Raw genomic sequence first — 17,462 nt, forward strand, 5'->3', positions numbered from 1 at the left:
TCTCTCCCTTCGATGCCTTAACTCATACAAAGTTTGAGATAACTTATCCCCCGTCGGATCTGAACCTCCTCCTGGGAATGCGGTTCGGGTCCTTCAGTCCCTGAAGGCCCATCTCTATGAACCTTTATGCCAGGCAACAGATTGCTTCCTTACATGGAAGACAGTCCTTTCTACTCACTTGGGCTTTGACCACGAGAGTTAGTGTGTTGTATGATACATCTTCTGATGTCTCCTACTCTAGGAGACAGGGAAGGGAGAAGTAATCCTCAGCAGCATCCTTGAGTTGATTGCCAAGACTCAAAATCCGAGGGTGCTGTACCCTAAGTGCAGCCCATTCCAGATCAAGAGTCTTCGTTCGGTAACCAAAGACCCTTTCAACTGAGGTTTTACCCAGTGAGGAGTCTGCGGTGTTACCTTAAGAGAACAACACCAGCTCGCCCCCTTGTGTCAGCACTGTTGACCAGCAAGGGGAAAGTCAAGAGGAGGATCACAGGGATTTCCTTTCCCTCCGGGATTGGAAGGCTATTGAGGTTGCTCTCAATCTAGACCCTCCTCCATCCTAGGACCCAGAGCTCGTAACGTCAGTAGCGTTGTTACGTCCCTTGCATTCAAGAAACTACTCTGTAGCGCAGATACTATAAGTGGGCGTGTGGAAGCGTCAATCGACTTCACGGCCCACTACCTGCAAAGACGTAACCCACAGGAACATGGAGACCTTTTCCATTGGTACTGTGGGGGTCGCACAACAAATGGTATAAATTCCTCAGGCTCCTTGATGGACAGGTAGCAGAGGGCTGAGGTTACCCGGGTTAGTCTGGGGTGATTGAGTAAGAATGTCTGGCTTCTTTCTTTCTTTCAACTTCTCCCCTCTGGGGAAAACAGCTCCGCAAGCCTCAGCATAGCTGACCTCACCTCGCTGCAGGCAAGACTCATTTCCCTTGTGCCTCCTTAAGTATGGAATAATACTTTGTTACATCCCCAATACCTCGTTGGGGGAGGGTATTGGGTAAGTCTTAAGAACAATCAAGTTCCTATGTTAAAGACAAGCCACACTGTTAGTTCCACTCACACACAAGCTTCTGCAGGCCGTTATCAGGGCATTACCTCACATCGCCACTTGATGTTAGCGAGGGTAAGGTTCCTTCTACTATCGATCACAGATCAAAATAGAGAGGACCCCGGGTCATGAACGAGGCCAGTTGGTGAGGACTTCCTCCCTCCTAAGAGTAAGTCACCCCCATAAATAGCGAAAGGTTTATATTTACGCTGGAACAAATAACAAATTTGGAAGTAATTTGTATTTTTCCTAGTATATAAACCTAGAACTATTTATAAAAATTGGCCCGCCACACTGTCCCCCAAGAAGTCCTGCCATAAAGCAAAGTGGTTACTCAGCCGAGAGGTGTGAGTGAGCGGGCTAACCAGTCTACCCCACCTGCCACCCGCTAACTAATGGATGGGGTAGTTATCCCTCACTAAAATTATCATGGCTCGTCTTTCAGCTACGCCGAAATAGCTTCGGGTTTGTATACTAGGAAAAATGTTATTTTTATTAGTAAAATAAATTTTTGAATATACTTACCCGATAATCATGTAGCTGTCAACTCCGTTGCCCGACAGAATTCTATGGAGGGATACGCCAGCTATCACAATACTAGAAGGGGGTGTACTTACCAGCGCCACCTGTGGCCAGGTACTATAGTACTTCTTGTTGACACCTCCTCAATTTTTCCTCGGTCCACTGGTTCTCTATGGGGAGGAAGGGAGGGTCAATTAAATCATGATTATCGGGTAAGTATATTCAAAAATTTATTTTACTAATAAAAATAACATTTTTCAATATTAAACTTACCCGATAATCATGTAGCTGATTCACACCCAGGGGGGTGGGTGAAAACCAGTGTACAAGATTAAAGGATAGCTAAGTATCCCATATTTCATATAACAGTTATCTCAAATAACAATGAAATAATAAGTACCTGGTAAGGAAGTCGAATTGAACCGTTACTCTGCCTCTTTTTTAAGTTCGTCTTCCTTACTGAGCGCAGCGTTCCTCTTGGAGGCTGAATCAACTCAAAGGTGCTAAAGTATATAGGGCTGCAACCCCTACTAAAGGACCTCTACACAACCTCTAACCCAGGCGCTTCTCAAGAATGAATTGACCACCCGCCAAATCAAAAGGATGCGGAAGGCTTCTTAGCCTACCGTAACAACCATAAAAACAACAATAAAAGCATTCAAGAGAAAGGTTAAAAAAGGTTATGGGATTAAGGGAATGTAGTGGCTGAGCCCTCACCTACTACTGCACTCGCTGCTACGAATGGTCCCAGGGTGTAGCAGTTCTCGTAAAGAGACTGGACATCTTTAAGATAAAATGATGCAAACACTGACTTGCTCCTCCAATAGGTTGCATCCATTATGCTCTGCAGAGAACGGTTTTTATTAAAGGCCATCGAAGTAGCTACGGCTCTTACTTCGTGGGTCCTTACCTTCAGCAACGCAAGGTCTTCCTCCTTTAAGTGAGAATGGGCTTCTCTAATCAGAAGCCTTATATAATACGAAACCCCGTTCTTGGACATGGGCCTCGAAGGTTTCTTGATGGCACACCATAAGGCTTCTGACTGTCCTCGAATAGGTTTAGACCTATTAAGATAATACTTGAGAGCTCTGACAGGGCAAAGAACTCTCTCTAGTTCGTTACCTACCATGTTGGAGAGGCTAGGTATTTCAAACGATCTAGGCCAAGGATGTGAAGGAAGTTCGTTCTTTGCTAGGAATCCGAGCTGAAAAGAACATGTTGCAGATTCGGTCGTGAAACCAATGTTCTTGCTGAAGGCATGAACCTCACTGACTCTCTTAGCTGTTGCAAGGCAGACGAGAAAAAGAGTCTTGAGGGTAAGGTCCTTGAAGGAAGCTGACTGGAGAGGTTCGAACCTAGGTGACATAAGGAACCTTAAGACTACGTCTAGGTTCCAGCCTGGAGTGGATAGACGACGCTCTTTAGAAGTCTCAAAAGACTTAAGGATGTCTTGAAGGTCCTTGTTGGAAGAAAGGTCCAAACCTCTGTGGCGGAGAACTGAAGCCAACATACTCCTGTACCCTTTAATCGTAGGGGCTGAAAGGGATCTCTCGTTCCTAAGATGTAATAGGAAGTCAGCTATTTGGGTCACAGAGGTATTGGTAGAGGATACTGAATTGGCTCTACACCAGCTCCGGAAGACTTCCCACTTAGATTGGTAGACTCTACGAGTGGAAACCCTTCTTGCTCTGGCAATCACACTAGCTGCCTCCTTCGAAAAGCCTCTAGCTCTAGCGAATCTTTCGACAGTCTGAAGGCAGTCAGCCGAAGAGCGTGGAGGTTTGGGTGCAACCTGTCTACGTGAGGTTGACGTAGAAGGTCCACTCTTAGAGGTAGAGTCCTGGGGATGTCGACTAGCCATTGAAGTACCTCTGTGAACCATTCTCTTGCAGGCCAAAGGGGAGCAACCAGCGTCAGCCGTGTCCCTTCGTGCGAGATGAATTTCTGCAGGACTTTGTTGATTATCTTGAACGGTGGGAATGCGTAAAGGTCGAGATGGGACCAGTTCAGCAGAAAAGCATCCACATGAACTGCTGCAGGGTCTGGAACTGGGGAACAGTACAGCGGAAGTCTCTTGGTTATGGAGGTGGCAAACAGATCTATGGTAGGTTGACCCCACAAGGTCCAAAGTCTGTTGCACACACTCGTGGAGGGTCCATTCCGTGGGAATGACCTGATTCCTTCTGCTTAGGCGATCTGCTGAAACGTTCATGTTGCCCTGAATGAACCTCGTGACCAAAGTGAGGTTTTGACTTCTTGACCAAATGAGGAGGTCCCTTGCGATCTCGTATAGGCTCCTCGAATGGGTCCCTCCTTGCTTGGAGATGTAAGCCAAGGCTGTGGTGTTGTCTGAGTTCACCTCCACCACTTTGCCTAGCAGGAGGGACTTGAAGTTCAGCAGGGCTAAATGAACTGCTAGTAGCTCCTTGCAGTTGATGTGGAGCGTTCCCTGTTCCTCGTTCCACGTTCCCGAGCATTCCCGTCCGTTCAAGGTCGCACCCCAGCCCGAGTCCGATGCATCTGAGAAGAGATGAAGATTGGGGGTCTGAATAGCCAACGATAGGCCCTCCCTGAGAAGGAGATTGTTCTTCCACCACAAGAGAGTGGTCTTCATCTCTTTGGTGACTGGGATAGAGACTGCTTCGAGAGTCAAACCCTTGTCCCAATGAGCTGCAAGATGGAATTGAAGAGGGCGGAGGTGGAGTCTCCCTAGCTCTACGAACAGGGCCAGTGATGAAAGGGTCCCTGTGAGACTCATCCACTGTCTCACCGAGCAACTGCTCCTCTTCAGCTTGCTCATGATGCAATCTAGGGCTTGGCTTATCCTGGGGGCCGATGGAAAAGCCCGAAAATCCTGACTCCGAATCTCCATTCCCAGGTACACAATGGATTGGGAGGGAATGAGCTGAGACTTTTCTATGTTGACTAACAGACCCAGTTCTCTGATTAAGTCCAAAGTCCAGTTGAGACTCTCCAGACAGAAACGACTCGTGGAGGCTCTCAACAGCCAGTCGTCTAAGTAGAGGGAGGCTCTGATGTCCGATAAGTGGAGGAATTTTGCTATATTCCTCATCAGATGCGTGAACACCATAGGAGCTGTGCTTAGGCCAAAACACAGGGCTTGGAATTGGTAGACAACCTTTCCAAAAACGAATCTCAGGAAAGGTTGGGAGTCTGGATGAATAGGAACGTGAAAGTAGGCATCTTTCAAGTCCAACGAGACCATCCAGTCCTCCTGCCTGACCGCTGCTAGGACCGACTTCGTCGTCTCCATCGTGAACGTCTGCTTGGTGACATACGCATTGAGCGCGCTGACGTCCAGCACCGGTCTCCAACCTCCTGTCTTCTTGGCCACCAGAAAGAGACGGTTGTAGAAGCCCGGGGATTGATGGTCCCGGACTATAACCACTGCCTTCTTCTGCACAAGTAGCGACACCTCCTGGTGCAACGCTAGCCTCTTGTCCTCTTCTTTGTAGTTGGGAGAGAGGTTGATGGGAGATGTGGTCAGAGGGGGTTTGAGGCAGAATGGAATCCTGTAACCCTCCCTCAGCCAACTGACAGACTGGGCGTCTGCACCTCTCTTTTCCCAGGCTTGCCAGAAGCTCTTGAGTCTGGCTCCTACTGCTGTCTGGAGATGCGGAGAGTCAGTTTTTTCCTTTAGAGGCCTTGGAACCTTTCCTAGACTTGCTCCTGGAAGAGTCTGGACGGGAGCTTCCTCGGCTGGGGGCTCTACCACGAAAGGGCGGTATGAACCTCGTAGCAGGAGTATCAGCCACTGGGGTGCGATAAGTCCTGGGGACTGAGGTAGCAACCTTAGTCTTACGAGCCGATGAGGCTACAAGATCATGTGTGTCCTTTTGTATCAGGGCAGCAGACAAGTCCTTAACCAGCTCTTCGGGGAAGAGGAACTTCGAGAGCGGAGCGAAAAGGAGTTGAGACCTTTGACAAGGTGTAATGCTGGAGGAAAGGAAGGTACAAAGCTGTTCCCTTTTCTTAAGAACCCCTGATACAAACATCGACGCAAGCTCGCCAGATCCATCTCTAATGGCCTTATCCATGCAGGACATTAATAGCATGGCAGAATCCTTGTCCGCAGGGGAGGTCTTCTTGCTGAGGGCCCCCAGGCACCAGTCTAGGAAGTTGAACATCTCAAATGCTCTAAAAACACCCTTCAGGAAGTGATCAAGGTCTGAGAAGGTCCAGCAAACCTTAGAGCGCCTCATTGCAGTTCTACGAGGCGAGTCTACCAGACTTGAGAAGTCAGCCTGGGCAGAGGCAGGTACTCCCAAGCCTGGTTCCTCTCCTGTGGCATACCAAACGCCCGCTTTAGAAGTGAGCTTAGTCGGAGGAAACATGAACGAAGTCTTGCCAAGGTGTTGCTTGGTCTGCAACCACTCCCCTAAGATCCTTAACGCTCTCTTAGAGGACCTTGCTAGGACTAGCTCAGTATAGGTAGACTTAGCCGGCTGCATGCCCAGCGAAAACTCAGATGGAGGAGAGCGGGGAGTAGCAGAGACAAAGTGGTCTGGGTATACCTCCCTAAACAGAGCCAAGACCTTACGAAAGTCAATAGAAGGCGGAGAAGACTTGGATTCATCCACGTCTGATGAGGGATCCAGGTGTGCCGCCTCATCATCAGACGCCTCATCACCAGAGTGTAGCGAAGAGATCGGAAAGGTATGCTGAACAGCAGAGTCAGAACGAGCTGGAACAACAATATTAGTGGTTTCCTCTTCAAGAATCTGTTGAGGGAACACCTGAGGCTCAGACTGCAAAGGCTGAACAAAAGAAGAAGCAGAAGGTAGGCGCATGGGTGGAGGAGGCTGACTCCTGGCATGAGTGGCTGAACTCAAGGGTTGCGCTTGCTGAGTGGTTGGCGGAAGCGGAGTAGCAAGTTCCTGTTCCTGCGGTGAGAGCGGAGAGCGATGAGGTAGAGGCTGCGCAGAACGTAGTAAATGTCTCGCGAGTTGAGGCTCCTGAGGCGCAAGGCTAAGGTGTTGTGGTGCTTGCCTTGCGGAGGGTTGAGCTCGCTGCAGCGAGAGCTGAGGAGACTGACTCATGGATGGGAGAGGTTGTTGTACCTCAACCGAGTGTTGCATCACTGGTGGAGCAGCAAGTGGAAGCGGAGGAAGAGAGGTATAAGCCTCCTGATCCCATTGCTGAGGTTGCCTTAAGGAAGGCGGAGGCTGAACACCACTGGGAACAGTAAACTCAGAACGTGGCTCAACATCGTACGCCTGGCAGGCGGTACTGCGGTCAGGCGGAGCGAGCGCAGGCGGAGCGAGTGCAGGCGGAGGCGGAGGCGCAACCTTCTCAGCCCGACACTCACGCATCAAGACCGAAAGCTGTGCCTGCATGGACTGCAGTAGAGTCAACTTGGGGTCGGCAGACACTACGGTCTGCTGAGGCAAAGCCTTAACAGCAGAGATCTGTTGCGGCAGAACCTTACTCCTCTTGGGCGGAGTGCAGTCGACTGATGACTGCGGCGAGTCAGAGCTGAGCCAATGACTGCAGCCCGGTTGAGTACTCGCGGACTGGACTCTGCGTTTGAGTGGTCTAGAGACCTGAGTCCAGCGTTTCTTCCCTGACAATTGATCAGCGGACGAGTAAAAGACGGGCTCAATCGTCTGCAGGTGGGAGTGACGGTCTCTGGAAGACACGCCCGCAACCACCGAGGATACTTCTGTGCGCTGATCAAGGCCTGCCGAACCCTTTTGCCCTTCGACATTGCTTCTCCCCTGGGCTTGGGAGCTTGCAAGAGGTCCCGGACTGGGAGGATGACTGGCACGCACAGAAGTATCCTCACGCACCACACTGACACTGACACTAGCACTTGGCACTGCACTGACACTAGCACTCGTCACAGCACTGGCACTAATTCCACCCACTGCACTCTTGACCCTAAGTTCCTTGACTTCGGCCATAAGAGACTTATGATCACTTACCACTGACTCTACTTTATCGCCTAAGGCCTGAATAGCACGCAAAACAACAGACATATCAGGCTGAGGGCAAATAGTAGGTTCGGGGGTAGCCACTACAGGGGTAGGAAAAGGTAGGGGATCATGAGGTGAGGAAAAAAGTGAAGAGTGAGAAGAACTCCTCCTAACTCTGCCTCTCTCTAACTTAGTTGAATACTTCAAAAGACGGACAAAATCAAGTTCCGAAAGTCCGGCGCATTCCTCACATCGATTTTCTAACTGACAGGGCCTATCCCTACAGTCAGAACAAGCGGTGTGAGGATCTACCGAGGCCTTCGGAATACGCCTATTACAAGACCTACATCGCCTATGGGTGGGGGCTTGTGAAATGTCACACATCTTGAATCCAAAGAGTTAGCCAAGTGGGGTTTCAAAATCAAGCAAAAGATCGTTAACCGTTAATCAGGACTATATAAAAGCTAATATAAGAAGGTTTCCAGTAAAGCGACAGCCGAAATCAAAGAGAAATACTTCACCAAAAGCCGTGAAAATACTCCAAGAACATAAGCGTATCCCAGAACGTCTTGCCGGAAGCACGACAGAGGAAAAATTGAGGAGGTGTCAACAAGAAGTACTATAGTACCTGGCCACAGGTGGCGCTGGTAAGTACACCCCCTTCTAGTATTGTGATAGCTGGCGTATCCCTCCATAGAATTCTGTCGGGCAACGGAGTTGACAGCTACATGATTATCGGGTAAGTTTAATATTGAAAAATACAAATTGCTTCCAAATTTGTTATATTTGTCAACATTCTAATTTTCCTTTTTGTAATAAACTTTTTTTTTGTTGATAATTTTTCTAATATACTTCCTCCCTGAGTATGTTTACGTTCCAGCCTATGAATACATTATGAATGTAATTTTTCTTTCTCCTTATGATCTTAAAGTTTACTCAAGCTTGAAGAAATCTTATCTAAAGAAGATATAACTATTTATTATAGATTGCTGATTTTTCCTTGAATTAAATCAACGGTCTACTACCTGTTTATTCAGCAAGCTCAAGGTGAGAAAAGATGATAAGGAAATTTCAGGTTCTAGCTGGGTCCCCTTGCCCAGTATAAAAAATCGAGGGGTGGTGCCCAGTTCTCTAACTTTTTACCTTTTGCCCAGATTTCTGGGTATTCCACCGTTTTATCTTTTTGTGTAGTAAACACTGGGGTATAGTCGGTATTCAGACACTAAGCAGTCTACGTGCTACATCTAGCCACAGTCTGCAAACCACTACATCGTCTGATGGGCAAAGGAGGGTATCGCAGGTCTTTGGAAGAACCAAAGAGAGATATCCTGGCAAGTGGAGAAGAACGCCTGAAGCGTCAATGAGGACCAAGCACTCTGGAAGCTCGTCAGCAAAGGCGAAGATCTTCCGAGGGGAGGCCTGCTCTGCAAGGCAGGGCTACCGAAGAGAGAGATGACATCTAGAAGACCTCTGAATAGGGGTATCTTGGGGGGGAGGATCTCACTCTAGGCCGAGAGATGCCAATCCACAGGAGAAACCTGCCTCGGACTTTGCTCCACCCCCGACGGAATAGTCAGCTCAGCAAAATGGGGAGCTCAGTCTTCAGCAATGGCGGCAGCAGAGAATGAAGGAAAACTGCACAAATTATCTATATCTTATGCTACAGGTATCTTTTTCATTTGTTTTTTTGACATTCTACAAAAAGGATGCATTCGCTCCCGTTCGTTTGTATGTACACGCGTGTTAACCAGTTTTAGAATTTTGCGCATAAACCCCGCGACCATTATTTTGATCAATTGGATTACTCGATTTCTTATAAGCCCCCTCCTTTTTAAATGCGACATTCAAGTATTTGACCCTTCTAATAATGTATGTATGTATGTATTCATTGTTGCAATACCCACATGTAAATATTTCTTTTTACTCACGATATTGAGAAGGGTTATATTTCCCCCTTCCTTTGTTATCACTTCAAGTGCTTCCCTTCAGTGTAACTAACATCTCTCTTAACCCAAAACGTGCTGTAAGTTGATTTTATCGATGCATTATGAGCCGTAAAGGGACGACGTTGATATTAGCAATGTTTCATTTTTCAAATTTCCGCGATTCAGTCTTGGACCTCCTGAGACTAGCTCAGTGACGTAGATATATTCTTCAACTAATCAGCTTGAAGCTGGAGGAAAGAGTTGCCAGATATTATAAGGGAAAAGATACCATCAACTTTGACGTATGTTTGAGATAGTGATAAGAATGTTTTTCCTTTCAGCCACATTTTATCATTATTTTCTGTTTTTTATTCATTAAAATGGGCTTTTATGATGATGATAATGATTCTTTATCATATACTAGTGACTTTGACATTGACAATGTCAGTGATTATGACATATCAAATGATGAAAGTGACGACTGTCCAAACGCAATCGGTAAGATTTATGGGTACAAACGAATCAGCCTGAAAAGTGATCTGAAAAGGATGTATAACACAAAATTGAAGTCTTCAAATATATTGTAATGATATGAATAAGTTTGATATATATTTTCCATATGCTTATGCCTTTTTTATTGTTTCATAAGGTATGTAATAATAGTAGGTAATAATAATAGGTAATAATATTGGCTGGAGTGTGCGTATATGCAAAAATACGCTTACAAATACACATAAAAACACATCCATTCAGCAAACAATTATTTCTTGAATATTAATTATAAATTTTCCTACGATTGTTCACTAAATTTGCTAACATTCTGACATGAAAAAATTAATATGCACCAAAAACTATTTTATCAAGCCATCAGAAACGAAAAAGTTCTTAACGTGTTTATCATTTTTAATTTTTAAAATTAAAAAAAATATATATACTCTTTACACTTCTTTGAAATTTAATTATCATTTATTAATTTCCATTTCAAGGACATTATTTTGATATACTGTACAAATATTGGGTAATTTAGTTTGTAATGAGAAATTATAAGTTTTATAATGAAATCGCGAAACTCATGATGTGGACGCATTCCCCTAGCACTCCGTGGGTTAAAGCGCATATCATACCACAAATATTACAATGCACGAAGTGTCGGTCTTGGTTATCTTAAATGGAAGAGAAGCACCTTTGACAGACCAATCATAAAGTAAGTCATTAATTTGTTTTTGTTGCATTTTAGGCTCTTGTGATTTTTTTTATTTACAAAAATCTGTTGAATAATAACCAAGAAATAAGAACCAATTGGGGGGAGACGTGCGCAGCTCAGCATGTACTGCTTGCCAGTAGATAGGAGCTTGATGTTTTTCTTTTTTTGCAAGTGAAGTAAGAGCCATTAGTTTTTCTAAATAATATACAAGGAATAATTGTCTTAATAAATAATAGTCAATTATTGATGTTAGCATGAGCACCTCAACATTACCGCTTGCCAGTACATAAAAAGCTTGTGTTTTCATTTTTTCGCGAGTGAAAGTGACCGCATGGCGAAGCAAGAACCATTAGATTTAGAGTAAAACATTTTTGACAGAAAATAAATGTTTCCCTGAAATAACTAACGTGATTTCACCAAATTCAACTTTATTTCAATTACACCAGTTTTAGCGAGTGTGTATTGGGGTACGAAGTAGTCGAACTGGCTGTTCCGTTTGTTTACGGTTGAAATGAAGGTAAAATTCGGTTAAAATCCGTAATTTACAACAGGAAAACAAACATTTTCTGATGGAAATGTTTTCCCGTCCGTAAATATAATTTCAACTACCTATGCCTACATGTAACCTAAACAAGGTTTTGTTCAACATCAGACCCAGATAAAGACATGAATTAGTGATGACTGTCAGTAAAGTCGCCCAGAATTACAATATAAGCTAGGAATAACTCACCAAGGGCAAACTCTTTTGGCTGCAAACTTGCCATTACAATTCTTATTTTACTGCAAAAATGTCAAAACAAATCTGGTTCAGCCGACGTGGTCGCTTTAGTTCCCGCTCATTAAAGCTTAGGAGGTCTTTAAAAGACAACAACAACTACAGATTTGACTGGATTGAATTATAATAACTAAAGCGCGCACTTCATAAATTTTGTTGTGTATCTCACGAGGAAATATAAGATGATATAATGAATGCTATTTGAATATATGTAGGAATAAAAATACAAACAATACTTTCAATTTTACAGAACGAAGAATAGTCATTATGGGATATCTAAAACAGTGACTTTGAATTCATTTTTTTATCAAGAATAACCATGGCTCTTCCCATTTTACAAATCGTCCAAGAATTTTAAGTAAACAAAATCATGTAACAAAATTATTGAGCTAGCAAAATTAAATTCCTAATTTCCCTTCATTTTACTTTGAGGGCTATTTTTCCAGTCCTATACGGCAGGGAACCCCAGATATCCACTCTTTACAGGACCTCCACAGTCATTTTATCTTGCTCGCTTAGTTAAAGTAGTTGCACAGTCGACATTATTCACCAATTGATATGATTCCAATAACTCACTAAATTCTAAAGCATCAGATATGATGCGTCATCCATCCAATGATTGAAGTCTCCACAAATAACTAATTTATTTTTCTCCATGATAATCATTTCAATGAGTTCACTGAATTCTTCAAAGAAGATACTGGCATTTGTTCTCGGAGGTTTGTAATTGTTATAATGGATATTTTTCTGTTTTTCTGCATAAAGCTTATTTGGGTATATTCAAAGCTTGTTACACTAGTTCTTTTTAACATTTTGATATTTGAGTAACTTTTAAGATTGAAAAGTCCGATACCCACAGAAAAGACCTATCCTCTCTCGGAATGTGAAAAAAAAATGTGTGTGCCGGGTTGTCATTTCAGTGATCTTAGCCTTGTCAAAGTTATTCAACCATGTTTCAGATAATTCTAGTATGTCCAAATATTTCCCGTTTGTCAATTCTTGAGTATGAATACTCTTATCACCCACAGATTGTATAATTACATAGCCACAGTTTATGACATCCTTAGTATCCATGATCAGCATTTTCTGCTTGTCTTTTCAATTCCAAGTCATAACCTTTGCAATCTCTTGAATTTACGATGTGGTCATTTGATTTATTCAACTTTGCGCAGTTGATACACTTTGGCACGTGCGTTAGTCAGGGCACCAGCCACCCGTTGAGATACTAACGCTAGAGAGTTATGGGGTCTTTTGACTAGCCAAACAGTACTACGATCCGAATAGTCTGGCGTATTCTTTACATATTCTCCGATGTCCTCATACACCTGACAATACTGAGATTACCAAACAATTTTTCTTTGCCGAAGGGGTTAATGCACTGTAATTGTTCAGCGGCCACTTTCCTCTTAGTGAGGGTAAAAGAGACTCTTTAGCTATGGTAAGCAGCTCTTCTAGGGCACTCCAAAATCAAACCATTGTTCTCTAGTCTTGGGGAGTGTCATAGCCTCTGTACCCATGGTCGTCCACTGTCTTGCGTTAGAGTTCTCTTGCTTGAGGGTACATTCGGGCACCCAATTCTGTCTAATTTCCCTTCCTCTTGTTTTGTTAAAGTTTTGATAGTTTATGTAGGAGATATTTATTTTAATGATGTTACTCTTAAAATATTTTATTTTTCCTTGTTTCCTTTCCTCACTAGGCTGTTTTCCTTGTTGGAGCCCCTGGGCTTATAGCATCCTGCTTTTCCAACTAAGGTTGTAGCTTAGCAAGTAATACATACATATACCAAGGCACTTCCCCCAATTTTGGGGGGTAGCCAACATTAAACAAATGAAACAAAAAAGGGGACCTCTCCTCTCTATGTTTCCCCCAGCCTGACAAGGGACTCAACCGAGTTCGGCTGGTACTGCTAGGGTGCCAAAGCCCACCCTCCCCCCTTATCCACCACAGATGAAGCTTCATAACGCTTAATGCCCTACTGCTGCTACCTCCTCGGTCATCCAAGGCACCAGAGGAAGCAGCAAGGCCTACCGAAACTGCGTCAATATTGCTCGACATTCATTCCTATTTCTAGCACGCTCTCTTGCCTCTCTCACATCTATCCTATCACCCAGAGCTTTCTTCACTCCATCCATCCACCCAAACCTTGGCCTTCCTTTTGTACTTCTCCCATCAACTCTTGCATTCATCACCTTCTTTAGCAGACAGCCATTTTCCATTCTCTCAACATGGCCAAACCACCTCAACACATTCATATCCACTCTAGCCGCTAACTCATTTCTTACACCCGTTCTCACCCTCACCACTTCGTTCCTAACCCTATCTACTCGAGATACACCAGCCATACTCCTTAGACACTTCATCTCAAACACATTCAATTTCTGTCTCTCCATCACTTTCATTCCCCACAACTCCGATCCATACATCCCAGTAGGTACAATCACTTTCTCATACAGAACTCTCTTTACATTCATGCTCAACCCTCTATTTTTACTACTCCCTAAATTGCCCCAAACACTTTACATCCTTCATTCACTCTCTGACGTACATCTGCTTCCACTCCACCATTTGCTGCAACAACAGACCCCAAGTAATTAAACTGATCCACCTCCTCAAGTAACTCTCCATTCAACATGACATTCAACCTCGCACCACCTTCCCTTCTCGTACATCTCATAGCCTTACTCTTACCCACATTAACTCTCAACTTCCTTCTCTCACACACCCTTCCAAATTCTGTCACTAATCGGCCAAGCTTCTCTTTCGCTTCTGCAACCAGTACAGTATCATCCGCAAACAACAACTGATTTACCTCCCATTCATGGTCATTCTCGTCTACCAGTTTCAATCCTCGTCCAAGCACCCACGCATTCACCTCTCTCACCACTCCATCAACATACAAGGTAAACAACCACGGTGACATCATACATCCCTGAATCTGCCCCACTCTCACCGGAAACCAATTGCTCACTTCATTTCCTATCCTAATACATACTTTACTACCTTTGTAGAAACTTTTCACTGCTTGCAACAACCTTCCACCAACTCCATATAACCTCATCATATTCCACATTGCTTCCCTATCAACTCTATCATATGCTTTCTCCAGATCCATAAACGCAACATACACCTCCTTACCTTTTGTTAAATATTTTTTGCATATCTCCCTAACTGTAAAAATGTGATTCATACAACCACTACCTCTTCTAAAACCACCCTGTACTTCTCAGATTGCATTCTCTGTTTTATCCTTAATCCTATTAATCAGTACTCTACCATACACTTTTCCAACTACACTCAACAAACTAATACCCCTTAAATTACAACACTCATGCACATCTCCCTTACCCTTATATAGTGGTACAATACATGCACAAACCCAATCTGCTGGTACTATTGACAACACAAAACACATATTAAACAATCTCACCAGCTATTCAAGTACAGTCACACCCCCTTCCTTCAACATCTCAGGTCCCACACCATCCATACCAGATGCTTTTCCTACTCTCGTTTCATCTAGTGCTCTCTTCACTTCCTCTCTTGTAATCTCTCTCTCATTCTCATCTCCCATCACCGGCACCTCAACACCTGCAACAGCAATCATATCTGCCTTCCTTAACATTCAGTAAACTTTCAAAATATTCCACCCACCTTTTCCTTGCCTCCTCTCCTTTTAACAACCTTCCATTTCCATCTTTTACTGTCTCTTTAGTTCTTGAACCAGCCTTCCTTACTCTCTTCACTTCTTTCCATAACTTCTTCTGACCCCACCTCAGGTCAGCTGCTCTCTTTGCCTCACTTACCTTGCGCTTTACTTCCACATTTTTCTCTTTATATCTTTCATACTTCTCTACACAATTACTCTGCAGCCATACTTCAAAAGCTCTCTTTTTCTCTTTCACTTTTACCTTCACTCCTTCATTCCACCATTCACTGCCCTTCCTCATGATGCCACCAACAAATTTCTTGCCACACACATCACTTGCAATCCAATAAAAATTTTTTTTACCAACTTCCACTCCTCCTCTAAATTACTAGTTTCTCTTACTTTCACTTCATCATATGCCATTTTCAACCTTTTTTGATATTTACTTTTTACCCCCGGTTTTATTAGCTCTTCAACCCTCACTTGCACCCTTTTACATCCACCTACTCTATTCCCCCACTCTTTTGCTACAACTAATTTTCCTTCCACCAAAAAATGATCAGACATACCATTAGCCATACCCCTAAACACATGCACATCTTTCAATCTTCCAAACATTCTTTTAGTTATCAACATAATTCATTAATAATAATAATAATAATAATAATAATAATAATAATAATAATAATAATAATAATAATAATAATAATAATAATAATAATACACTCCTTGGTTGAATGTTTTTCCTGAAAATTTCCGGCAGACGTTATCATTATTCATATACTTGCAAGGTAAACAAATATGATTTTCTTCTTTTTCTAGATTACCTTGCCCTTCTGGCCAGAATCAGGGAATGTGCAACTAATTAATAGACAGTAATTAATACAACTGGACGTGGACGTGTGTTTCAGTGCTCTGTATCGAATCTGGCTTTAAACGGAATCATTGTGTATCTCGTTGTTTGTACTATGAAAAATCTCTTTGTGGGTGTTTGCTAGTGTTGACATTAGTGAAATATAGTGCTAAAAATCAGTGGTTTCCTTGTATGTGAGGTCTGTAGTGAAAGGCCTGACCCAGCATTTTTGCGTTGGGGTGGGGCTACTTGAAAAGTTCATTGAAATAATGATTCAATATGTCTTTCCTTAGAAAACGAAAAGGAAGACGTAATCCCGTGAATGATCTCGGTCTATTTATGAATGAAATTGACGAGGTACTCACAGGAAGGGAGGAAAGTATAATGGCAGCAGCTTATGAAGAATGTGATGACGGAGGCAATCATGGCATGTGTGGGCACTGTGAGTCCTATGTCAATGATGGGATGCAATGCGACCAATGCCGAAGATGGTACCATGATGAAAAAGCTTGTTCTAATTTAAAGGATGGTTCAAGTACTCTTTTAAAAAGCAGGAACATCATTTATAAATGTCCAAAATGTGTTGAGTCTGCATGTGTTGATGACATAACGAGACTAAGCATCATCATAGAGGAGATGAAGGTAAATGTACAACAACAGATGTCTGGTTTTATGGATATGATAACTGCTCAATACATGGATATGCGTCAAGAAATTGTCGAGCTGAAAGAGAAACTTATGGAATATGAAAAAGAGAATGTGACCAAGACTACATATGCAAGTAAGTTGAAATCAAGAAACACTTTGGTTATAAAATCTACGGAGGAAAATAAGAAGGCTTCAGATATCAAGAAAACTATCATGAAGAAGATAACCACGAATGTCGAACAGGTCAAAACAACATAATTAAAATTTGCTTGTTGACTCACAAAGCACTTACAGGTGATAAGCCAAAATATCTTCGTGATTGCTTGATCCCCTACCCTGAAGCTACCAGCGCCACTGTAAGAGTTAGACATGCAGATGACCCCCATAGACTATTCGAAATTAGTGTGAATCATGCAATAGGAGGAAGAACGTTCAGTTATGCTGCACCGAGACTCTTTAACGACCTTCCACTCGATGTCAAGAATAGCACAAATGTGGCTGCCTTCAAGAAAAACCTGAAGACTTATCTTTTTAGAAAGTGTTATAATAGTGACCTGAAAACTATTAAGCCTGAATACAAATGCTAGCGAAATAACTGATAACGATACAGAGCAAAATATTAACTGGAAAGGAATTATTTTTTTCATACACCAAGGCCCGCCTGAACAGACCTTTAGTGTTTGATGGAGGGCGAGAAATAAACCTCTAAAAGTAAAAGTAAAAGTAAAAGTATGTCGCCTGAAGGGGATTCAATATAAATTATCTCTCTCTCTCTCTCAGCTCATCAAAAAAACGGATTTTGACGTAGGAAAAATCTATTTTTGGGTGAGATAGCCATGTCGTCCTGATGGAAGTTCCCTTCGGCAGCTTCCTACTGTATAATATTTTTGCGTGTG

General features: G+C 43.2%; 1 protein-coding gene across 1 annotated transcript in view; it reads right to left on the reverse strand.

The window, feature by feature from the left end:
• The window catches only part of LOC137621503 (DNA mismatch repair protein Msh2-like), a 123,142-nt gene extending 111,612 nt beyond the window's left edge, over positions 1-11,530 (reverse strand). The window contains exon 1 of the mRNA XM_068351855.1: positions 11,375-11,530. Coding sequence (XP_068207956.1) covers positions 11,375-11,408 — 34 coding nt within the window. The 5' untranslated portion in view covers positions 11,409-11,530. The remainder of the gene's footprint in view (positions 1-11,374) is intronic.
• Between the last annotated feature and the right edge of the window lie 5,932 nt (positions 11,531-17,462).

The sequence above is a fragment of the Palaemon carinicauda genome, chromosome 28, assembly GCF_036898095.1.
Source record: "Palaemon carinicauda isolate YSFRI2023 chromosome 28, ASM3689809v2, whole genome shotgun sequence".
Classification (NCBI taxonomy): Eukaryota; Metazoa; Arthropoda; class Malacostraca; order Decapoda; family Palaemonidae; genus Palaemon; species Palaemon carinicauda.